This window comes from Neodiprion virginianus, unplaced genomic scaffold, assembly GCF_021901495.1.
Source record: "Neodiprion virginianus isolate iyNeoVirg1 unplaced genomic scaffold, iyNeoVirg1.1 ptg000042l, whole genome shotgun sequence".
In the NCBI taxonomy this organism is placed as follows: Eukaryota; Metazoa; Arthropoda; class Insecta; order Hymenoptera; family Diprionidae; genus Neodiprion; species Neodiprion virginianus.
The window spans coordinates 76,135-101,848 of record NW_025804445.1 but is presented as its reverse complement, the minus strand read 5'-3'; the positions used below and the strand labels follow the sequence as shown (position 1 = coordinate 101,848).

The window sequence follows — 25,714 nt, the reverse complement described above, 5'->3', positions numbered from 1 at the left end:
TTATTTATTGTATATACATCAGTAGTATAGGGGCACTTTGGGGCGTCACAACAAACCCCCCTCGCACCCCTCTCCGGCGCCAGCCCCTCGCCTAGGAGTGACTTTGGGGCGCCTTCCCCTTCCCCCGCCGCCCCTCGCCAAGGAGTGACTTTGGGACGCCTTCCCCTTCCCCCGCCGCCCCTCGCCTAGGAGTGACTTTGGGACGCCATCCCCTTCCCCCGCCGCCCCTCGCCATGGAGCGAATTTTGGGACGCCATCCCCTTCCCCCGCCGCCCCTCGCCTCGGAGCGAATTTTGGGACGCCATCCCTTTCCCCCGCCGCCCCTCGCCTAGGAGTGACTTTGGGACGCCATCCCCTTCCCCCGCCGCCCCTCGCCTCGGAGCGAATTTTGGGGCCCCTTCCCCTTCCCCCGCAGCCCCTCGTCTAGGAGGTATTTTATTCTAGAAGCTTCTCCGGACGACCACCCCTTTCCCGCAACCCCTTATCAAGGAGCGGTTTTTCCGCCTCGAAGTTCCGCGGCTCGTCAGCCCTTCGCCTGCGACCCCCCTCGCCACGTGGTGAATATCGTGTGACGACCCCTTACCCCGGGTACCGTTGACCGCGAATCAGATTCCGGACTCTACGGGATGGCCTCTGGGCCTGTGCACCCTGACCATGGGACGATCCCCTTACCCTGGTGCCCCTGGCCGTGCGGCCGATTCTGGGGCCACCTACCCATCTGGCCCCGCTACCTCCGTTCACGAAGCGAACTCTGCGACTTGGACGTTTGGGGTTACAGGTCCTCCACCCCGGCTCTCGTTCTTTCTCCATCCCTGCTCTCTGTGTCGGGTGCTCGTGTCACTGACCTTACCCAGCCGTCAGTGTTTATCCTAAGGTTTACGTGCGCTTGGAAAATATAGACCTGGTCACTCTCTCTCTCCTTCTTAATGCAAGACTATAGGCATACTTAGATGTACGAGGATCAGGGTGGGTGGGTGAGGAAACAGAACTCTATGGTGGATTGCATAGAAAAATCAAATCTCATCCTCGCAGGTTTATTCGGTTAACACAGGTGCAAATACATACATGGTTATTACAGATAACGACTAAGTGATAATTACAATGTTCTTATAATTACACAAAATATGTTATCAAGGTTTTTTATTTACCAGCCTTATAATCAGCAACATTACAATTCTTAGAGGTACAACATTGAAGACAACTTATAGGATAAATGTGATTTGAATTGATGGTGTTAGCTTTGCGTTTTGTGACATGGGCTATTCGGTTGTGGAATAATTCTGCGATACGATCGTTTCTTTCGAGGTCAGGAGTAAATATATTGAGAAAATCCCGCAGAGAAAAACCAGCAGCCATAAAGTGCATAAACATAATACAAAATTGTCCACATACATCAGAAGTGAGGCTTTGAAGCTGTCTGTCGTTCCAGTCGTATCGTCTGCAATTTCTTCGTAAAGTCCGCTTATGGTGAGGGACGAATGGCGGTAATCCGAAGCTGTCGAAGTATGTACCGTGTCCGGAGGAACTGACGAAAAATGCCACCCAGTGGCTACCGGGGCGTGTGTGATCATCCGTGTTTGACACAAAGGCTGTCGGGCGTGTCCAGATGAGGGGTATCTGATCCGCTGCAAAAACCCCGGTCTTCCCGTTCGGAATCGCCGGCATCGCGCTCCATATCTGTAGACTGTCCATTTTGTACCTCGTCTTCTTCTCCTTCTTCTTCTTCTTCACCCTCGTTATCGGAGATAATCATACCATTCGTAGAAGGTTGTGAGGAGGTATGTGAGTCAATCGCAGTAGTAAGTATTTGGTAGGGAACGGTAACTTCGCCGTCTGACGTAGGCGCAGACGGATCAGGAGAGATTTTCAGTGAAGCGACTGACTCTGGTATTACTGCTTGTAGCGTGAAATTTCTTTTTGGTACCTGCAGTGGCTGATTACTAGTCGAACTCTCCTCTCCGGTGATTTTGGGCTTACTGGCTGACAATGCTTCTGTATAATCGTATTTAGTTAGAATATCGTTGTTGTTGATCCATTTCTTCAGTTTGAGTGCATTGTTCATCGCACATTTGAAAAATTCCTCCTTCTTAACACCGTGGAAGAAGCACCATACCGAAGACCGTTCCAGTTTGTCGAACGCCGGGCAATCGATGTCCTCCAAGTTGAATATTTGACGCGCGGTACTACTTTCAATATATTTACATTTATCGTGTCCACGGGCAAAGATTCGATGAGCGTTACGTGCGATTTCTCGGAGGTTAACGTCTAATTGAACCAGCGAGATATCACCTTCAAACCACTCGATGCCATGATGGTAGCAGGTTACGTAATTGTTCACGCCACGTTCTTTGAGCGGCAGATCCGTGAAGGGATATGGCGGTTGTATTAACCAATGCGCCGAGTAGCGGTGATCGATGGTGACGACTGCCACCTCTTTCGGTATAAATTTACCATAGATATTTCGAAATCCTTGAATATCTATCACGTAATCCATACTTGAACTTGAAAGAATGTAGTCGAATGAATAGAGAGCTGGAAGAGCGAACCTGCAGTGACGTAGTTTGAATGCTGACTGGCTCGGCACCGTAGTTACGGGTGTTTATATACAGCCTTGTGTTACAATTCCCGTCTCAATTTTTGTTTATCGGGTGTCTCCAGCCGGTCTGTTGCTCCCCTTGAAGACGTTGGCGTGGTGTAGTCACAGTGTTCTCTCTAACGGAAATCACCACCTGGTATATCATAGAAGCGGTCGTGATAGGAGGGGCGTGATCTCCCTCTTTTTCTTAGCCCGAAAAATCTGTAATGACCTGACGTGCAGCATCAACTTCAATAAGATTATCAAATTCAGCGTACACTAGGCAATTCACAGTTTCTTTGAGAGCATCGTCGAACCGCACTTTGACCCTGAGAGTTCCATGTTTGATGAGCGACCAGTGCGATGTACAGTTGGCTGAGAGATCGGGGGTTAGGTCAAAAGCCAATAGACAATTTCCTTTAGCGAACTGCTGCCGGCCGATACCGTTTCCTTCGTTCAGAAAATGAATCCCCGTACCGGAGAAGAGGGTGTGATAAGCGTCCACGTAGAGTTCGTCTTTGCCAAAACTCATCTGTAGCGGCTTTGATGGGACTTGCACCCCGTCGACGTACAACGACAGGAAATTCAAAGAGTAGTTTTGAAAATTAAACGGATTGCGCTGTCTGTCGCCGTTGAAGGCTTTATTGCTGACAAAACCGATTATCACTCGTTTCGGTAGTTGTCCGAGTATGACATTGTCCAGTGTTTCTGCCTGTACTCCTGCGTGTATGGTGAAAGACTTCACCTCGACTCTGGTTACGGGATATTTTGCCGTACCTTTGGCTAGCGTCCGTGCGTGCGCCAGCAAGATTCCAGGGCTGATCTTCATTCGGCGAACGAGCAGTGAAGTTTCCAGTATGTGCAGCTTGTGGCGATTTTCGGCTTCCATGATGCAAAAACTGTCTCTTGATCTCACAAGTCGAAGACGCAGTTCCACACCGTTGATTAAAAATTTGTCTTGATTAAATACGTCACAGTGCAGATGTCCAATCAGATCAACGGTACGTGCATTGCTCATGATCCTTTTGCGTTCGATGAAACCTCGGTCAGCACCGACGGCGTCGGCGTCGTATACATCCGATACTCCATCCTCGCTGTCATACCATAGAGCCGAAGAAAGATGGGATTTCTTGGCAGGGGGTGCGTAATTCAGTAGAGTCTCTATATATGCTCGATAGGCGTAAGAGTTGTTGGCTGGTGAGACTAGTTTTTGATTGAAGAATATATCGACTTGATTGAACATCGAGTGAAGCAGATTGTTTACCGGAGTGGCATGCGGAGTAGCCGCGTTGCCTTCGCCTGCCGGTGGGGTAGGAGCAGACGGTTGTAGCTTCACTCGTACGCTAAGCATAGTGTGTGCCAAATCGATGTACTCATCACCGTTTCCAGGTACAACAAATTCAATCGGGGAATCGTCGGTTAGAGATGATACGGGCTTGTAGTGTACCCATTGACCAGCCTCAATAGACGTCTGCGTTGGTGGTAGAGAAAACAAATCCAGTTCCGACTTCATACACTCACCCGAGTGCGCGTGCAGGAAGGCCATTGTTGATGTTTAGATTGAAGACGAGCGGCGCGTGGGCTTACCGGGGTCCGAATATGTCTGTAAGGTCCCGTTTTTTACAACACTTTTTCCGCTTAGTTTTCTTGACGGTTCCGGAACGCTTGGGTATCTTGGCCGATGTTTTCTTTTTCGACCTTCGTCTAATTTTTCTCGTAGTACCAGCTGCTCGGTGCGCGCCGACAAGTCTGTTGACGCGGGCAATGTTTGACTGACGCGCTAATCCGCCGGCTCGGCTTTTATAACCGCTACCCTTCATGAGTTTATCAATTTTTTCTTCAGCAGCTCTTTTCAATTTGTGTCCTGATTCTATGAATCGACTCTTGACTGACTGTTTGAACGGAGTGTCGTTTCTTACGTCTGTCATGACGTTCATCCCTGCACGCAGTGCTTCTCTTCCGACCGCGCGAGCACCACTGGACAGCAGAGGTAGTATTCGACGAAAAAGGCCTCCCAAGAAGCTGCCGATTCCGTGCCCGCGTTGATGCGGTGCTCCTCGGTAAACCGTCTCAATGCCTCCACCGCCGAGCTGATTTTCGTAATGTTGTATATAATGAGCCATGTCGTACCTGGTATGTTTTCCCTCTCTCTTTTGCTGAGCGACTCCTGTGATTCCAGTCAATTACTGAACGCGTCTAAAATGCAGCGTTACCGTCAGTGTCCCGCTCGTGAATGGTGCTGGACTACCGAATTGATCTCTTATATCGATCTCGATGGTTTGAAAGTTCGTGAGCATCAGTGGTACGTAGTACAGTGGCGATAGTGTTTTCATCTCTGATTCACCTTGTAAGATATTGTCTTTGCCGCATGTTTGAATGACTCGTAACAGCGGGGCGTAAACATCTCCAACGATACGTGGCTCCACCAGATCGCAATAAATAAACATCTGGCAGCCGGGGATCCTTGATGATTTGTTGGTTTCGGATAGCTTGCAATCTGATACCTCGACTGCACCTTCCCCAGGAGTATTGTAATGCGTGACACAGGGTATCGTTTCATTTTTCACTGGTGCATACCCCCGAGGGTGTTCAAACGTGAGTGGATAATGAATTTCGGCCAGCCCGACTTCCCAGTCTCCCGTTAGTTGAATCTGACGCGGTAACTGGCTAATGTAACAGCACGTCCGATTCTCCGGAAAAAACTGCATCGAGCTGTTGCTCGGTAAAGTTAGGTAAAACTGATCCCGGGACATTTTCTTTGATGCACGAGTCGAACGGTGAACACTCAACGACTGCGAGACATGCTGCAATAACACGCTATTTTATCATCCCCGTGTTTCCCCCTCCACGCGCTGAAGTTCAGGGTCGTAGAACAAGCCGTCGATTACTTCGCCGTTGAGATCTTCCAAGACGTACACTATCGGTGAACGTGCAAGCACTCGTCGGATCTTGAATAATTCTTCGCTCCAGTTTGCCGCGTAGCCTTTTTCAAATGTTCCCTTGGTTTTACTAATTCGTACAAAATCATTCTTATGGAATCTCGGTTTGCCATTTGGACGCGGAGGATAACGCTTTTCCATGTGGGCACGTGCTGTAGCAGCATTGCGAAGCGTCACTTCCGACGGCGCCATGCCGATGCTCGAGTGAACTGTATTGTTGTAGGCTTGCACGATTTGTGGCAAAACATCGACGTAGCGTTGCGTCTTTTTATGCGTGAAGTAACGCCACAGGCGTTCTTTGAGTGTACGATTGAATCGCTCCACGATAGCTGCTTTCACATCGGGATTACGAGTAACACGATATCGTATTTCATTGTCGCGAAGTATCTTCTGAAAAGCACTCCCGACAAATTCTTTACCTTTGTCCGTTTGCAGTAGGTCGGGTCTGCGCGGCGTAGTGTGTAACACTTGCTCGAAACCTTCAGCAACGGTTGCGGCTGTCTTTCGTTTCAGCGGGACCACCCATGCGTACTTGCTCAATACATCGATGACCACCAGGAGATAGCGAAAACCGTTGTTGCGGCTCTTCATGGAACTCAGGTCAGCCAGGTCAGCTTCCCATACGTCGTCTATGTTGGAAACGTTGTACCTTGCTCTCGGAAATTTCCTATGCACGGGCTTGTGTAAGGTGTAGGCATCCTGAGCTGCCAGCCATTTTCTCACCGAATCGCGAGAGTTGTTTTCGCGTGCAACATCTTCCAGAATTCGTGCTCCCGCGTAACCGGCAGTATGCGAGGGATTGTAATACGTTTCTTCAAGAAGAGTCGTCATTTTTCTTCAGCCGAAGTGTTTTCCAACCGGATTTTGCTCCGGTGGTGCGTTTGCGTAGAGCGTATCCTGTGTCGTGAGAACGGCTGGTTACGGGTGTAACGTTTGCGGAACTTCGTCGCTTCGTCGGGGAACTACTGGCGTGTGTCGATAGTTGTTGCGATGTTACCGTCGGTAGACCCGGAGCGTCGAATGTGCGTATGTCTTTCCAAAGCGTATCGTTCCCCACGTATTCTCGGGGTACGTTGATCGTCTGAAGAAACCGTGCAAACTGACCAGCCCCTGTAGGAGTAAAAGTCTTCCTAGATCGCATGGCGTGATTGACCAGGTCGACGATGTTTGCGCCGGGAACTGTAACGCCGTCTAACGAGACGGTTCCTGCGGCATCCCAAGAAAATCGTTCCGGTACGCTGCCGAGTTCGCGCATCAGCATTTCGGCCTTTGCACGATACTTCTTTGGTACCGCTGACGCGACTTTGATTGCGCGCGCTTGAACGTTGCCAGGACTCGCAGCTACGGTGGGAGATATCATTGATTCATCGGCTGTGTTTCCGTCTTCTTCTTCCTCCTCCTCCTCTTCCTCCTTCTCCTTTTCCTCGAGAACGTCTAATTTCATGGGTTTGCGGGCGTCGTTTGCAAAAAACAAATATCGTTGAAGTACCTGCTGATAGAGTTTCCATTTTTCTGCATCGTCTTTCGACGGTTTGTTCAAGATGTCCTTCATCTCGTTGTCGAGTCTTGAAACGGGATCGGTGTGTGTGGTAGTTGTATTTCCAGGTGAAAGCGTAGTGGCTATACCCTCGCTGACGCGTTGTTGAAATCTCTCCATACTCTCCATAGGAATTAAAACCATCTTCTTTGTACGTTCCATTTTGCTACTTGGAGAAGAGGCTGGAGGCTAAAGTCCCGAGTAACGGAGCGAGCAAGAGGGTGAGAAATCCGTTCCCACGTTGAACAAGAAAACGTTTTTTGGACTTCCAGGTACCCCGGTTGCTGGCCAACCGCCGTAATGTCTGTTTATGACGTGCCAGACGATTTTTCTGAATTCTGGACAGTGCTACGTTACCCTCCAAGGTGTTCAATGCACACTCACAAATGGTCTTTACCAGCGAATTATCGGCCGTGCGTAGCAATGCCGATCTCTGCGACGGGTTCAATTTCTGCAGAGCGTGCAGCGCTACTGCGTTTGCTTTGGTGAAATCGGCACGAGCTCTGCGACCGGACGCGGTACGGCGTATTCGAGGCATCACAGCTAAACGACTGGAACCCGCTGCGCATTGGTGACCTTTATATCCTTTCGCGGAACGTAGACATAGTGATTATCGTCCAAAGGGAAGATGTTTGATCGGAAACGGCAATTCTCCGGAGTGGATTGCTTCAGGTCGAAAAGCAGATATCCGTGTGGCGCTGCGGGTAGCGTCGTGATAGGCCTCTTGAAGAAACCTCGGATCTTCGGGATACACCTGTCTGGCAAGATGTTGAATTTGGGCACGATCCCGTGGATTTTTGAAGAAGACTATGTAGTTTGCGTTGAGGGAAATATCTCGTTGACCGTTGCCCTTGTGAAAGAGATTTTGTGTTATGTAGAAAACGCTGAGGTTCTTATGATGACAGACCTTGGTAAAAAGATCAACGACGACATTGTTTGAAGCCTCTCGCATCAGATCGTCGATTACCAAAAGTTTCGGTTTTTTGTCACCCTCGTAATCGGCGTGTTGCGGTAACCCCTCGCGGTACTCTATACTCTTGTCCCCGTCGTACAACGGCTGCCATTCGTCAAAGTACCATATCACACGACTAAATCTTGTGTCGCACATTGACGTTCCATGACGCAGAAAGTTCTTGACGAAATTTGATTTACCGCACCCTGATGGCCCGGCTACAATGGCCGAAAACGGATGTTTCCAACGTGTGTCCGTCATCGAACAAGAAGAAGAAGAAGAAGAAGAATCCATGGATAATGCGGGATCTATAAAAATTGAAACAATTGAAAACACGTTCTTTTACTACGCTAGCTTGCTCGCGGCGGCGGCGGCGGCGGCGGCGGCACTCCCTTCGTGCGCTGACCATGAGCTTATTCAAGCGCACGCGGAAGCGTAACCGCGCAGGTACGAGCTCATCGGCGCGGTCGCGGTCGAGCTGATTGTGCGTGAGGCGCGTGCGCCATGAGCTTATTCGTACGCGTGCGCGCAGTGATATCAGCTTGAAAACAGCGCGCCCCGCCGCGGTTTACAAGATGAATTTTTACGAGCAATGCGAGATTTTTTTTCACAATTTTTCATGCGTAGGGTTTAAGCGTGGTACTAACCTTTATACAGTTTGGCGGGACACATACAAGAGAGTATCTGATGGGTTGGCCTGGCGTCTCGCCGGTTGGAATAACAGGCGGTTGGGGTAAGAATCCCTTCGGTGTCCTCTGTCTGTCCGTCCGTCTATTTGTTTGTCTGTCTATCTATCTGTCGCTCAAACGCGCGCGTGGCTTGCCGTCCGGGTGTCTGTACTACCGCAGGGTGAGAAGACGGAAGCTGTGGTGTGCAACTGCTCGGAGTCTGGGATCTTCGTCATCATCCAGTGTGATAACCGTAGGGCAGCGTATCGAAACTCGTGACGCAACAACGCCTTTTCACGTACACCGGTTTACACGTTTTGTGCTCGGAGCGCGTCACGACTGCGTGCAGTTCCGTTCGGCGAATGGCGCGATACTCCAAGGGAATGGGTGCAGCGGCTTCTACCACCATCCGCTTGATGGCCTCGAAGTTGATTTTCGAGCTCGTTGCGTGATTCAGTGATATGCCTTTCACCTTGCAAATTTCCACCTCTTCACCATTCGGACGTTTAATGATGAAAGCATAGAATTTTGGCCCTCCCGAGACGAAAGCGCGTATAAAACTCCCACGGCCGTAAGACGCCAACTCGTCCGTCAGGTCGCCAAGAAAGTTACCCGTGGGAGGTTCATACTCGTTTGGCCTTCGGAGGTTTCGGGTATAAATTACTGAATCGGTGTCGTAATAGAGCACGCGCCGATCGAGCTTCTCAAGGAACGAGAAGAGCTTCAGCCGAGCCTGGGCAGTGGTGTACGAGGCAATCACGACGTTTGCCAGCGCTGACGGTTCAACGCTGTGTTGCGCGTGCGACCAACGCACGTACAACACTTCGTCGTTCACGGGCAGCAAACCGGACACCTCGACTTCAGGGTTGGTCAAAAGCTCGAGCAGCTGCTGACGCGTCTTTATGATCTCTGTTTTTACCAGATTCTCGCGTTGCCCGAACTTGCCCCAAAACGAATTTAAGCATAATTTGGAAACTGATCGCATGCCGGGATTCTTAGCAATACGGTCGCGATCTAGCCGTATACCCTCGACCCGCTCATACTCATCAAGGTAGCGCATTCGAGCCGACTCGTCCTCGCATTCAGCAGGCCAGCCGCTTGCCTCTTGCTTAATCTTGAGGAAGGTGTCGATATAGCCGGCGAAATGCCCACCTTGACGAGTAGTCGGGTCAAACGATGTCACCGTATACGACCAGATCTCGCTTATGCTCCTGATCTTGTATCCCATTTCCACGGCTTTTTTTAATTCGATCGACACCCACGTGCCCTCGAATTCTCGCGCAGCCTCGTCATCATGTCTACACTCGTCCTGGTTCAAACTCTGACAACATGAGCGGCACAAGGCAAACATGAGTTTGTCATGCATGCGCACCGGCAAAACAGGGTGATAAAGATTGCGAGGCGGTAAAACTCGGCACTTGATGAGCCCCTCAACTCGCGTGATGTCGCAACCGCTCGACCCTGTCAAGAGCTTACACTCCTTTCCAACGTAGACCGTCGGGTGGCCAACAGGGAACCTTCCATTCTTACAGATGAACGGATACAACGAGCAAACATCGACGTATCGTATTTCCTCGTACGCGTTGCCCGTTGCATCTGTTTTCACCTCGTAGTATCGGGAAGCGTTCCCCGTTCGACCGCCGTAGAACGCATCACGCGGATTGAGTGCTTCGCTCGTGGCAGTGCCAGCGATCAGCGGGTGTGTTGCCACGTACTCCCTCATCTCCTCGTTCTCCCTCAAGCTCCGATCAAACTCGCATTCCCACTGTTCCGTCACGCGGTAACCCAATTCGCGCATACGGTTGATCTTTCCACGAGTTTCCTCGTAACGCCTATCCAACGTCTCGCCGTTGACGCTACGCCTATCGCGGTTGATTCGTAAACATTTACGACAGCCGTGCCAGAAACAACCGTGAAACTCGTAGACGTGTCGCGTACCGTCGCCCGCGACATGGTATCCGTCCACCTTGCGACCCGTCTCCGGAATCCGAAACTCACGTCCGTTTCCGGCATGCCTGATGTCAATACCCAGCTCGCGCTCTTTCACGACCAACCACTCCAGAGCCTTACGAGACTGGGCATCGGCAAGACGATAGCCGCCCGGTGGCAGGATACCTATTCGCTCCGGTTGTAAAAAATTTTTACGGAACAGCACCGAACAAGCCGAGGCAATTGTCGTGCTCTCGGTAAAGGGACACACTCTGCCGCACTCCAGAAATATGTCCCTGAATGCTACGCACGCACGTCGCAGAATATCCACGTCCGACCGACAGTACGACAACAATTCCGCGTCAAAGTCGAACAGATGGTCGTTCGCTACAGCCTCGTTGTACCATGAGTAAAACTCTGCTCGCGCATCGCTACTCATGGTATCCGGAGAGTAAAACTTCGCTGCGGGGAGCGGTCCCACGTAACCCACGTTTTCAGGGGTATTGAAAAGGTGGGGAAATACACCTTTCACGGAAGTAGTCGGTAGTCCAAAAGCCTTCGGTAGCGCCGATAATGCCATAGGCATATATGCTAAGGAATCCAGAAATCGGGTGTGACCCGTTTCGAGCATAATGATCTTACTGCCGCTTAGGATGACCTGCGGCGGGTTTCCATCCCGCTCAACCATATGCCGCAGTATGAATTGCGCGTCAAAACCTTTTGCATTGTGCGCAATGCATACGATGCGGGCAAAGTCCTGAACGGGCCGAGTAGCAAAGTCTACCAACTACTTCACCGGTTCCCTCCTGAAAACGAACTCACGCACGAGCCCGCAAGCGGAACAGCCGTTCGATATATCGGGATCGTGGATACATTGCGTACACACTTGTTGCGCTACGCACAAGTTCGGCACATGTATGTTTGTCGTCGCGTCACCGTCTACCGTCTCGCATTGCTGCGTTTCGAAATCATAAAAAATGAAGATGTAACGTTTCGGTCTTGTCGCGTCTTTCAGCGGCGTCATGAAGCAGTAGTGATTGTACGGTCTGTTGCAGCGGCAAGTGACGCAAAAACGAGTTTCACAAATGTGTGCCCTCCGCGAAAGATTTACGAATCGCTCGCAATTCCGGCATATACGCAGCGTTGCACAAACGAAACGACGCGGACTGAAGGAGCCGATCCTGCGGTGGTACTCCAGACAACCGTTACCGCGGAACACGCGTCTACAATCGGGACACTCGATTTCGCGAGACTGGCTGTTGCACGGTGGCGATGCGAGGCACTGTGGGCACTTTACGGAACATCGGTGTTCGTACCCGTTGTTAAATTTCCTATTGCAGGGTTGACAGAAAAAGGCCCCTGCTGCCGCCGCGGTTAAATTTACAATTGGGCAATAATGCTGTTCTTCGGGATAATACAGCAGATTCAATCGGTGCCTGACATCGCCTGTTCCGTTTGCTCTTACCACGGCAGTACCGTCGTAAAATGCCGCTTCGCCGGTACCTAGCCTCCCCAACTCGTACACTGTGATGAGGAATCCCTCGCGTGCCAGATAGTTCTGGAACTGTGCGATTTCATGCACTGTGCACCCCGTTGGCGGAATCTCGACACCGGCGTTCGCAACAAGATTACGCGCTTCTGCACGCTGGAAACTGGACCTAGCGAATCTCACCATCTCGTAATGCTCGTGCAGAGCGCCACTGCGGTTCGGGCCTCTCTCGGCGTGAGCCTTGGCTACAACGAGGGCACGAGGTAAACACAACCCGTCACTGTTGACAATCTGCACGACAGATTTTTTGAGTACCCCCGCGAGCGTGATCGGCTTCGGCTTTCCGCGACCCTCCGGTACTCCAACACTGTGTACCGTCACGGTGAAGACGCTGTCGACGCCAAACTCTGATGCGCTCTGGGCTACGCTGAAAACTAACTTCCAGAGGTCACTGTACCGCGAATCCCACACCGGCCGGAACGATAACCACGCAGGACCATGATTAAAACTCTCCGCGCTAAACGTGAAACCTATGTAGTCGCTACTCCGACACGTTGCTACGGCATAAGCATGCAGGTCTCTGAACGCGTCCTCCAGCCACTCCACTAGATTAACACCCGATTCAGGGGCCGCGATCTTCATTCGCAACTCACGCCCTGTGACCGCGAATTTACGAATGAATTTCGTTGATTCACCGATAACCGTGAAACGGTTACCCAGTGAATCAGCCCCGTCATCGGGTGCCTGACTTGACTCCTTCTCGCTCGCGGCTTCACTCTCCAGCCCCGATTCTCTCCCCATGTTTCCAGAGTATGCACCCTCTGTCTCGTCGTCGTCAGCATCGTCGTCGAATTCAAACGCCACGTCGGAAGCTGTCTGTGTCTCGTCATCGTCTGACTCTAATGTCACGTCAGAATCGTAATTCGGAGCCCTCCGGGCCCTACCCCCGCCGATCTGTATGCCCGAGGTACTGGCGCCCTCGTTCACGCGAAACGGACCAACAGTTTGCATAAGACCCCCTGTTGTACATATAAAACAAAAATAAGACTAAACCCCCATGGTAAAGCGTCGTCAATCCGCAAGTATAGTTGAATTTCGCGGTTTTACTAGAAACGCACACCCTAGAGTACCCGCGTGATTAGCTCCCCTAAAAAATATCCTCGTCCATCGCCGGCGGAGTATAACTCATCTGAGTGAATATTCCACTCTCGGGTGTCTGCGGCCACGAGAATATTATCGCCTCATCCATTGGGGATATGGAATAATTGTCTCCTTCTTCTTCTTCTGCTACCGCCGGCTCATGAGCATCGACCGGATCTAATTACCCGCCCCCACCAGAGAAGAAATTGCTCGTGAGTTCATATCAAAATACCTAGTCTGCATTTTTTGTTTTCAAACTTTTCCTATATACCTTGAATTTCCAACACTCCTGACGGACCTGGACGTGACAAGACTAAGGTCGACGCCTGTGATGAATCGATTTCTGCAACGGACACAATAACCTTCAGTACACGCGTGAAAGAAGGATTCTAGAACTCTTGTAACACCGCCCACGCACAACGTATTTACACACGGGTACTCCATGATATACGGCATATCGTATAGACAAATCATCTGGACTTACCATCACGAGCTCCGACAGAAATCGGCTCCTCGGCGGTCCTATCGTTCACCATCGTCTCATTCACCCCTGTCTCTCCCGCAACCGCCAACTCCTCGCAGGCAACACAGCCCTCGAGAAGAGCTGCCTCGTTCTCGCTGGTATCCATCATGAATTCTAACACAAGGAAATTTTGATATACCACTCGCGCACAACGTATTTATACGCGACAACTCCCTGCTACGTCACAGCGTACGGACAATCATCCGGACTTACCGTCACGAGCGGTAGAAACCGGCTCCTCGGTGGGCCTCCCCAGCGCTACTCCTTGCGACGCAATCGTCTCATCGGCGACGTCGACGACGATATCACAAAGAGCCGCCTCATTCTCCGCGGAGTCCTCCAGCATCGCGCGGAATTCTAACGGTTGGAAAACTTGATCTAAATTTTTTCATATTACATATTTTCTTTTATCTTTTTACCCCACTCTGAAGATCCGGTAATTCAAACTCCACACAAACGTACACTGCGCACAACACAAATAACAACTTACCGTTTCGCTCGTTGTACTCTGCCATCAGCGCCCGAACAACGGCGAAGCGGGTGGCACCCCGCTGACGAATTACACTCGCGGCTACACTGAGGCACTCGTAACCCCGCAACGCACCGGTGCTGTGGAGGTGCGCCAGGGCCCGTGCCCCGCAGACCGCCAGAAGCTCTCGCAAATGCCGAAGCAATTCCGCATGTGACATGCGGAACAACAGCTCCCGACGGAAAACAGGGCACACCCGCACAAGACTCGCGTTAGCCCTCCTAGCCTGGCTAGCTGCCTTCACCACCGCGTAACGGAGATCGTTAATTGATTGCATTATTTTAAAAATATGGCAATAATTGAAACAGAATCGTTGTTTTCGCCAACACTGCGATTTTCTAACTGAGAAGATCTCCGGGCCCACAACCATTTATAAGTTCAACAGGTTGGGTTTTGTTTAGGCCAAATGCTATTACAATACGTCACCACGCCGCTTCTTGAGCTAAGTATACGAAATTTTACTATGGTCCGCTAGCGTAAACCTTCCGCGGCGGTTCGCGGTGAGACACCCGCAGCCAGGGTGAAAATAAACCAAAGCCATCCGGACCCAACGCGGAGGCTGCCTGCTACATATGGCAAAACAAATCTATTGACAGCGATAATCATGGTTTTCTCATAATTAAACAAAGTTGTACAGCTGACGTCATTTATCCTGTTGAAAAACTTGCATGCCCTAAAGTCTACTTTGATTAACGGGAGAACGGGTATTCGTCGAGACATATGAAATTTAAAGATAAAATAGAAAACGATCCGATGGATTCACTCGCAATTCCTACCTCAAATCGTGGAGCTGATTCGACGGTTGGTAACGGTTAGAAACAAGTGTATTTGAGAATAATGTTAATACTCTTCTCATGCGACGTCTATGTATACCGCCATCGATAAACTGCAACTGTTTGTACCACCCTCAGAATAGGAAACGAGTTATAAACCTAATGCATACTGGACCTATGGAGATTGTAGACTCATCTTGAGACATCAAAATGATACAGCCGATGAGACCCTCTTTTGTATTCCTTCGTCCACTGAGGCATAACAATCAACATACCGTAAGAGTGTACGTTGGAAAAGCAGGGACCAGCCTACCGTCCGACGCAAGGCCCAAACATTGCAAGTATAACACGGTCCATGCTGTATACACCCACAGCTCTTCCCATCATCTTTCTTCTGTTACAATGATTACGTATACGTCCCTCGATAGACTGCAACTGTTTGCGCCAGCCTAGGGAACGGAAACTAGATATAAACCTAATGCAGACCTACGGAGCTTGTAGACTCATCTTGCGAATACGAAATGATACACCCGGTGAGGCCCCTTCGTATTCCCGCGACGACCACTAAGGCATAACAAACAACATATCCTAAGGCTCTACGTTGGAAAAGCGGGGACCAGCCTACCGTCCGACGCAAGGCCCAAACATTGCAAGTATAACACGGTCCATGCTGTATACACCCACAGCTCTTCCCATCATCTTTCTTCTGTTACAATGATTACGTATACGTCTCTCGATAGACTGCAACTGTTTGCACCAGCCTCAGAAACGGAAACGAGATGTAAACCTAATGCAGACCTACGGAGATTGTAGACTCATCTTGCGACAACGAAATGATACACCCGGTGAGGCCCTTTGTATTTCCTCGTCGACCACTAAGCCATAACAAACAACATACCCTAAGGCTGTACGTCGGAAAAGCGCGGGCCAGCCTACGAACCGTCACAAGTCCCAAACATTACGTGTATAACATGAACCATGCTGTCTACTCCCGTAACCCTTCCCATTATTTTCTTCTCTTGCAATGTCTACGTATACATACCTCGATAGACTGCAACTGTTTGCACCGACCATAGCTCCGAATTCGAGCTCTAAACCTAATGCAAGTTTGATACAGGCCTATCGAGATCGTTCGGTTTTCTGGCGACATATTTACATTTGTCTTACTCCCCATCGTGGAAACGAAATATAATCAACGGCGTAAGCTTGATATAGTCTGGTAAGGAACGCCTGAATCATACGAGGCATTAGAATTTCGTTAATTCTTTTTAGTCACGCTGCAAACGCCATTTTGTAGAGTGGGGGGTTACACCCTCTATATTCAAGTGAGATACAAAAGAGCGTCAGTCTTGCGACAACTACGGAAGAATCCTCACGTGAACTATGGCTACATCCAAATCTTCTGCACCAATGGGCAACGTGAATAAAATGTATAAAACATTTACGAAGGCTTTGAAAAAGACTGAGAAAAATCTGCTGTTGTCGACAACGTATAGTCTAAATAATTCTTTTACGAAGAAAATAGTCATCGGTCTCGGTCTACGGCTCGACGATCAGTTTGAACCGGTCATCAAACTCGTCAACAACTCCTCCGGAGGCGTGCGTCTGACACCAGCGGCCTGGTCGCGACTCGCAGATGAGTTGGACAATATCTCCGAATACCTTGACATAGAAGGATACACCGATGCCCAATGGTATTTTAATCGGATTGAGCTTGGTGGCTGCAACGTCGAATTGTCAACAGCACACGGTGAGCGAGCCGTCAGATTTGAAATACCTACGGAATCCGAAGTCACCGAATCAGAAGATAAGGAATCAGACTGCGCAGACACGGCCACCCAGGATAAGAACTTTCAGTCACCCGCCAAACGCCAGAAAGTGTATCAACCCACCATTGTAATGCAGAAATCCACATTCAACGGACTTAAAGCTATATTTGTGTGTGTCGACGAACGGCTACGAAGGCTTCAGCGTTTAGCCCATTCGGTAAACGAGTGCAAGAAATCATACGTCGCATACATAGCCGAGAAAGTGAATCTGACGCAGCTCAAGGAACCGAGTCTTCATCGCATCAGGCAAATAGCGGAGAAGGAATACGGCGCTGTCCTAGAACACATCGCGTCGTCAGCGAATCCTGCCTTTGCCGAGAATTACCTCAGTATTGTTCTCCTTGAAATTACCCGCCTGTTTCCATCATACCTCGCTGCTGAAATCAAGCAGGCCATCGAAACTGAGGACAAAGCCTTAGCCAGCCTCTGAACAAACTATTTCGACACTACCATCATCAAGCATCGGGATAACCTCCTGTCCGCTATTTCGCAATGAAGACCAAGGGCACCGTACAACTCGAAATTAATCAAGAGGAAATATCAGACGTATGTGTTACCCTGAGAATTTTTTCGTGTGAAGAGACTCGGATCAACACGGCTACACCCCGCCAAGCGAACGCAGATGCTGTAGATGAACCATTGTACGTGCCCGAAGAACAGCCTTATCCATGGGTGGTACTGTCTATACTCGTGATTGCTATAATTATTATAAGTATAGTGGTGATGTGGGGCGCTGTAACTATAACAAATAAAAACATCCTGCTCCAACAACAAGCAAACAAATAGTAATAACCATGTATGTATTTGCACCTGCGTTAACCGAATAAACCTGCGAGGATGAGATTTGATTTTTCTATGCGATCCACCATTGAGTTCTGTTGCCTCACCCACCCACCCTGATCCTCGTACATCTAAGTATGCCTATAGTCTTGCATTAAGAAGGAGAGAGAGAGTGACCAGGTCTATATTTTCCAAGCGCACGTAAACCTTAGGATAAACACTGACGGCTGGGTAAGGTCAGTGACACGAGCACCCGACACAGAGAGCAGGGATGGAGAAAGAACGAGAGCCAGGGTGGAGGACCTGTAACCCCAAACGTCCAAGTCGCAGAGTTCGCTTCGTGAACGGAGGTAGCGGGGCCAGATGGGTAGGTGGCCCCAGAATCGGCCGCACGGCCAGGGGCACCATGGTAAGGGGATCGTCCCGTGGTCAGGGTGCACAGGCCCAGAGGCCATCCCGTAGAGTCCGGAATCTGATTCGCGGTCAACTGTAGCCGGGGTAAGGGGTCGTCACACGATATTCACCACGTGTCGAGGGGGTCGCGGGCGAAGGGCTGACGAGCCGCGGAACTTCGAGGCGGAAAAACCGCTCCTTGGTAAGGGGTTGCGGGAAAGGGGTGGTCGTCCGGAGAAGCTTCTAGAATAAAATACCTCCTTGACGAGGGGCTGCGGGGGAAGGGGCCCCAAAATTTGCTCCTTGGCGAGGGACGGCGGGGAAGGGGATGGCGTCCCAAAATTCGCTCCGTGGCGAGGGGCGGCGGGGGAAGGGGATGGCGTCCCAAAATTCGCTCCGAGGCGAGGGGCGGCGGGGGAAGGGGATGGCGTCCCAAAATTCGCTCCGTGGCGAGGGGCGGCGGGGGAAGGGGATGGCATCCCAAAATTCGCTCCGTGGCGAGGGACGGCGGGGGAAGGGGATGGCGTCCCAAAGTCACTCCTAGGCGAGGGGCGGCGGGGGAAGGGGATGGCGTTCCAAAATTCGCTCCGTGGCGAGGGGCGGCGGGGGAAGGGGATGGCGTCCCAAAATTCGCTCCGCGGCGAGGGGCGGCGGGGGAAGGGGAAGGCGCCCCAAAGTCACTCCTAGGCGAGGGGCGGCGGGGGAAGGGGATGGCGTCCCAAAGTCACTCCTAGGCGAGGGGCGGCGGGGGAAGGGGAAGGCGTTCCAAAATTCGCTCCGTGGCGAGGGGCGGCGGGGGAAGGGGATGGCGTCCCAAAATTCGCTCCGCGGCGAGGGGCGGCGGGGGAAGGGGAAGGCGCCCCAAAGTCACTCCTAGGCGAGGGGCGGCGGGGGAAGGGGATGGCGTCCCAAAGTCACTCCTAGGCGAGGGGCGGCGGGGGAAGGGGAAGGCGCCCCAAAGTCACTCCTCGGCGAGGGGCTGGCGCCGGAGAGGGGTGCGAGGGGGGTTTGTTGTGACGCCCCAAAGTGCCCCTATACTACTTACATCTTATTCATTTATAGTTTTATATACATATATACAAGCTATATTAATGGTTTCCACGCGAGGGAAGGGGCGGTCGTCGTCCTGTTACACCGCGGTGGAGGCTGCAGTGATGAAGTGCAGCGATGAGTTGGCGCGGTCCTTGGAGGCGGCGTATACCGGCTTTCCGGAAAGCTAGGCGGTGTTGGAGGGCGGCGATTCTCCGGTTCCGTTGCTCGTTGCGGAGACTCCCACTCGCTGTTAGACTGGGTCGTCTGGGTAGCCGTTGATACGTAGATGCGTTGAGGCTCGGGAAACGGAGAGATCGCTGCCGGAATGCGGCGGTAGTAACTCGGTGACGTCACTCTCGCTCTTCTCACGTCCCACACTGATTGCAGAACCGCCGGTGGCCTAGTCAGAGGCCTTGATGGGAGGTCCACTCGAAGCACCCACGGAGCTGGTGGATTGCAAGCACTTGTCTTTTGGGTTGGGCTGGCTGTTGCCAGTTGAACAGGATCCGTCATGCAGTCGTCAAAGTCTGCGTGCTGGTCTGGAATCGTAGCGTTGCGTGGCGTAGTGTGGTGTAGCGTAGCGTAGCAGTTAGTTCGTCTTGGTCAGTTCCGGCGAAACCAAAGTGTCCTGCCGATCGGTGAGATCGGTGGTCTCTCATCGCAGCCTCAATTGGTCTTCAGCAGCGGGAGACCACGTTGGCCGATTACGCGACGCGCTCGGCTGCGTGGGTGGCGTGAGCAGCGCGCGTGACGTAATACTTTCTTCTGTGTCGCGCAACTAAAAAGTGTGAAATGCTTGTTGCGGCGCGTGGGTTGAAAGGCGCGCGACCGACTAGTTGCTTTCACAATGTTGTTGTCAACACTTTTAGAAAACAAAGAATTTAGAAAAAAACAAATTCTTACATTAATTGAATTTTTTAATAAAGAATATAATTATTCAAAAAATCCCATACATTTTTTGATTATTCGCTCACATATTGATTGACATAAAAATATTATTCATTAAAAAAATGCCATTCGATTTACTTTATGGATTGTAATTTGGAACATTTATACAATGGACTAGAATTTATTGAAAAGTTTAGAGAAAACATACAGATGGATCAATGATTAGTTATTGGATTTCATATTTTTAATTTTTGAAAATTATTTTTTTTCCAATTTGAGAAAAATGATTTATTCAAATTATTATTTCTTATATCATTGAATTATTTGAATTGATTGCCTACATTTATATTCAATGATGTTAATGTATAATTTGTATATCTATATAATTATTTGAATGAAAAAAATGATCAATAAATTTATCAGATACATTTCATCCATGTTTATCACAATTTTTAATTTACTTTTGAAAAAAAGAAGAATTTTTTGAAAAAAAAAATTTTTTACATCAATCAAATTTTTTAGAAGTGAATATGATTATTAAAAAAATCCTATATATTTTTTGATTATTTGCTGAAATAATAATTAAAATGAAAATATTATTCATTGAACAAATGCCGTGTAATGTACTTCATGGATTGTAATTTGGATCATCAATACAATAGATTAAAACTCATTGAGAAGTTTAAAGAAAACATACAGATAGATTAATGATAAAATATTTAATTTCATGATTTTAATTCTTAAAAATTAATTAATCTTTGATTCAAGGAAAATTATCTATCTGAATTAATCATTTTTCACATCAATAAATTATTTGATTCAATTGCCTCCATTTATGTTCGATTATATTATCATATGATTTGTATATATATGTATATATGGTTGAATTAATAAAAAAAATGATTAATCGGATTAATATTTATATTTTATATATATATACATATATATATATATATATATATATATATTATAATTTTCAGTTTACTTTTGAGAAAAAAGAATTTAAAAACAAAAAAAAAGTTTTACATGATCGAATTTTTTGAAAATAATCACAATTATTACAAGAAACCTGTAAATCTTTTGATCATTCGATCACATATTAATTAGAATGAATACATTAATCGGTACAAAAATGCCATTTAATGTACTTCATGGGTTGTAATTTGGAACATTTATTCAATGGATTACAACTTATCAAAAAGTTTAAGGAAAACACACAGATAGATATGTGATTAGTTATTTAATTTCATATTTTTAATTTCTCAAAAACTGATTATTCTTTAATTTTAGGAAAATGAAATATTTAGGATAATTATTTTTCATATCATTGAATCATTAAATTCAGTTGCCTCCATTTATATTGAATTATATCAATGTATCATTTGTACATATATATATATAATTAATTAAATGACACATATCAATTATAAATTTATCATTTATATTTTATTTATATATGTATATGATAATTTCTGATTTACTTTCAGAAATCGAATGATTTAAAAAAAAAAGTTTTACATTTGTTACGTCCTCCAGACTTCATATTCCTTTCCCACGCTCTTAGTTACCTTACGCTCTGTAGTCTACCCTTATCGTTCGCGAGTCAGCAGGTTCTCCTGTAACTCGCGGCTAGCTTGCCTGCTACATCCGGCAAAACCAGGCAGATCCATTCCAGCACTCAAGCAAGACACCTATCCCTCTAAACGAAGACCATACCCTTTTTCCCTTGACTGACTCCGTTGCATTGACCACTAATAAACAATCATATACTTTAAATCGTTAACCTTCCCTTAATACCGATCCCTTTCTATTCCATTTCCTTCCTGCATTGGGAGTAGTAGCACGCGAGTGCATAGTCGACGTGAACGGACCCTACAATAGCCAAATAACACCTTGGCTGGGCGTGGAGTAAGCTCCGATTACCGCTCATCGGAGCCTACGCAATCTACCCCGTAACACATTGATTCAATTTTTTGAAAATAAATGTAATTATTGGAGAAAACGTTTATATTTTCTAATCATTCGCTCACATATTAATTAAAGTGAAAACATTATTCATTAGAGTAATCCCATTTAATGAACTTTATGGACTGTAATTTGGAACATATAAACAATGGATGGAAAACTTATTGAAAAGTTTAAAGAAAACATACAGATAGATATATGATTAGTTATTTGATTTCATATTTTCATCTTTTGAAAATTAAATATTCTTCAATTAAAAAAAATGATTTATTCAAATTAATTACTTTTCATATCATTGAATTATTCAATTGAATTGCCTTCAATCATATTCATTTATATCAATGTATAATTTGTACATATATATATATATATATAATAAAATGAATAAAAAAAATTATAAATAAATTATTCATTCATATGTTTTGATAAATATTCTAACTTTCAATTTACTACTGGAAAAAAAAAATTTGAAAAAGAAAAGAAAATTTTACGTTATTAAATTCTTCAAGAATGAATACAATTATTAAAAAAATCCTATATATTTTCCAATTAATTTGCTCACATATTGATTGAAATAAGAATATTATTCATTCCAAAAATGCCTTTGCATCTAATTTATGGATTGTAATTTGGAACATTCAAACAATGGTTTAGAACTCATTGAAAAGTTCAAAGAAAACATACAGAAACATAAATGATTAGTCATTTAATTTTATGTATTTAATTTTTAAGAATTGAATATTCTTCAATTTCAGAAAAATGATTTACTCAGATTTGTTATTTTTTATGTCATTGAATTATTTAAATTGATTGCCTCTATTTATATTCAATTATATTGATGTATGATTTGTATACATGTATATAAAAATTTGAATAAAAAAAATGATGAATGAATTTATTATTAATATTTTATTTATATAAGTCATAATATTTAATTTACTTTCGAAAAATTCGAAATTTTGAAAAAAAGAAAAATATTTACATTAAATAAATTTTTTGAAAATAAATATAATTATTAAAGAAAACGTTTATATTTTCTAATTATTCGCTCACATATTAATCAAAGTAAAAACATTATTCATTACAGTAATGCCATTTATTGTACTTTGTGGATTGTAATTTAGAACATTTATGCAATAGATTATAACTTATCGAAAAGTTTAATGAAAACATACAGATATGATTAGTTGTTTAATTTGATATTCTCAATTTTTCAAAATTAATTATTGTTCAATTTGAGAAAAATGATTAAGTCAAATTGATTATTTTTAGTATCATTAATTCATTCAATTTAATTTCCCCAATTAACATTCAATTATATTAATGTATAATTTGTATATAAACAAAATTATTGAATGAAAAATATGAGAAAATAAAGTTATTATTCCTGTTTTATTTATATATGTTATAATTTGTAATTTACTTTCGAAAAAAGAAGAATTTCTAAAAATCAAAAATTTTTTACATTAACTAAAATTTCTAAAAATACATATGATCATCGAAAGATTTCTATATATTTTTTAATTATTCGCTCACATATTCATTGAAATAAAAATATCGTCCATTGAAAAAATGCCATTCAATGTCCTTTATGGATTGCAATTTGGAACATTTATACAACGGATGAGAACTGATTAAAAAGTTCAAAGAAAACATACAGATAGATGAATGATTAGTTATTTAATTTCATATTTTTAGTATTTAGAAATTACGAATTATTTAATTTGAGAAGACTGATTTGTTTAAATTATCATTTCTCATATCATTAGATTATTTCATTAAATTGCCTCTTAATATTATTTTACATTAATGTATGATTTGTATCTTTATATATGTATATTTAATTGAATGATAAAAAAATGATAAATAAATTTATCATGTATATTTCATCTATGTGTACTATAATTTTCAATTTAACTCTAAGAAAAAGATTTTGAAAAAAAAAAAAATTCCAATAATCAAATTTTCCCAAAATAAATATCATTATTAGAACAATTTCACATATTTTTCAATTGTTTGCTCACATATTAATCAAAATAAGAGTATCATTCATTAAAAATATGCCATTCGTTGTCCCTTATGGATTGTAATTTGGAACATTCATACAATGGATTAGAACTCATTAAAAAGTCTAAAGAGAACAAATAGATCGATAAATGACTAGTTACTTAATTTTATATTTTTGATTCAGAAAAACTAATAATGTTTTGAACATTTCGATATGTTCTAATCCATTGCATAATTGTTTCAAATTACAATCCATAAGCGACATTGAATGGCATTTTTTTAATGAATATTACTTTTATTTTGATTAATATGTGAGCAAAGAATTGGAAAATATATAGAATTTCTTTAACAATGCTATTTATTTTTGAAAATTTGATTAATGGTTAATGTTTTCTTTCCAAATTTTTTTTTTTAAAGTAAATTATAAATTATAATATACATAAATAAAATATACATAATAAATTTATTTATCATTTTTTTTTCTTCCAATTAATTATATATATATATACAAATTATACATTATTGTAAGTGAATACAAATGGAGGCAATTGAATTAAATAATATGATGGTATAAAAAATAATTAATCTGGATTAATCATTTTTCTTGTATTCAAGAATAATTAATTTTCAAAAATTAAAAATATGAAATCAAATAACTAACCATATATCTATCTGTGTGTTTCCTTCAAACTTTTTAATAAGTTGTGATCCATTGTATGAATGTTTCAAAGTACAATCCATGAAGTACATCAAATGGCATTTTTTTAATGAATTATATTCTCATTTCAATTAATATGAGAACAGATAATCAAAAAATATATAGGATTCTTTTCATAATTATATTTTCCTTTAAGAAATTCAATGATTGTGTTACGGGGTAGATTGCGTAGGCTCCGATGAGCGGTAATCGGAGCTTACTCCACGCCCAGCCAAGGTGTTATCTGGTTATTGTAGGGTCCGTTCACGTCGACTAAGCACTCGCGTGATCCCAATGCAGGAAGAGAATGGAATAGAAAGGGATCGGTATTAAGGGAAGGTGAACGATTCAAAGTATATGATTGTTTATTAGTGGTCAATGCAACGAAGTCGGTCAAGGGAAAAATGTATGGTCTTGGTTTAGAGGGATAGGTGTCTTGCTTGAGCGCTGGGATGGATCTGACTGGTTTTGCGGGATGTAGTAGGCAAGCTAGCCGCGAGTTATAGGAGAACCTGCTGACTCGCGAACGATAAGAGTAGATTACAGAGCGTGAGGTAACTAAGAGCGTGGGAAAGGAATATGAAGTCTGGCGGACGTAACACGCCCCCCCTTGGGGAAGAACATTCGGTGAGGGTACGAGATAGGATGTTCGGAAGGAAGCGGAATGCCATGAAATGTAGTGACTCAATAACAGAATATTACAAAGAAAGGTCTTAAAATCTAGCACCTGGATGTTAGTGCGCGTTTAAGTGGGTTAGTGTACATTTGAATAAAAAAAAAAAATTTAGAAATGACATCTTATCGTACTGAATCACTTACAGAATATTACAAGAAAGGTCTTAAAATATAGCGCCTAGATGTTAGTGCGCGTTCAAGAGGGTTAGTATACATTTGAATAAAAAAAAATTTCTAAATGACATCTTATAAATGTGGTGGTATATATGATAGATATTGTGTATGTTATAAACGAAACTTATGCAACGTGCTGATGATTATATTATGGCTGCAGATTATTATGGGCAGAATAAGGCAATGAAAGAATATAATTGCTAATAGCGGAGGGCTTAGC

The 25,714-nt window shown here is 45.2% G+C and overlaps 1 protein-coding gene across 1 annotated transcript; it reads right to left on the bottom strand.

The window, feature by feature from the left end:
* Positions 1-2,783: 2,783 nt before the first annotated feature.
* On the bottom strand, positions 2,784-4,121 carry LOC124309805 (uncharacterized protein F54H12.2-like). Its single transcript, XM_046773554.1, has one exon. It carries the CDS (start codon positions 4,119-4,121, stop codon positions 2,784-2,786), a length of 1,338 nt encoding a protein of 445 aa, XP_046629510.1.
* Between the last annotated feature and the right edge of the window lie 21,593 nt (positions 4,122-25,714).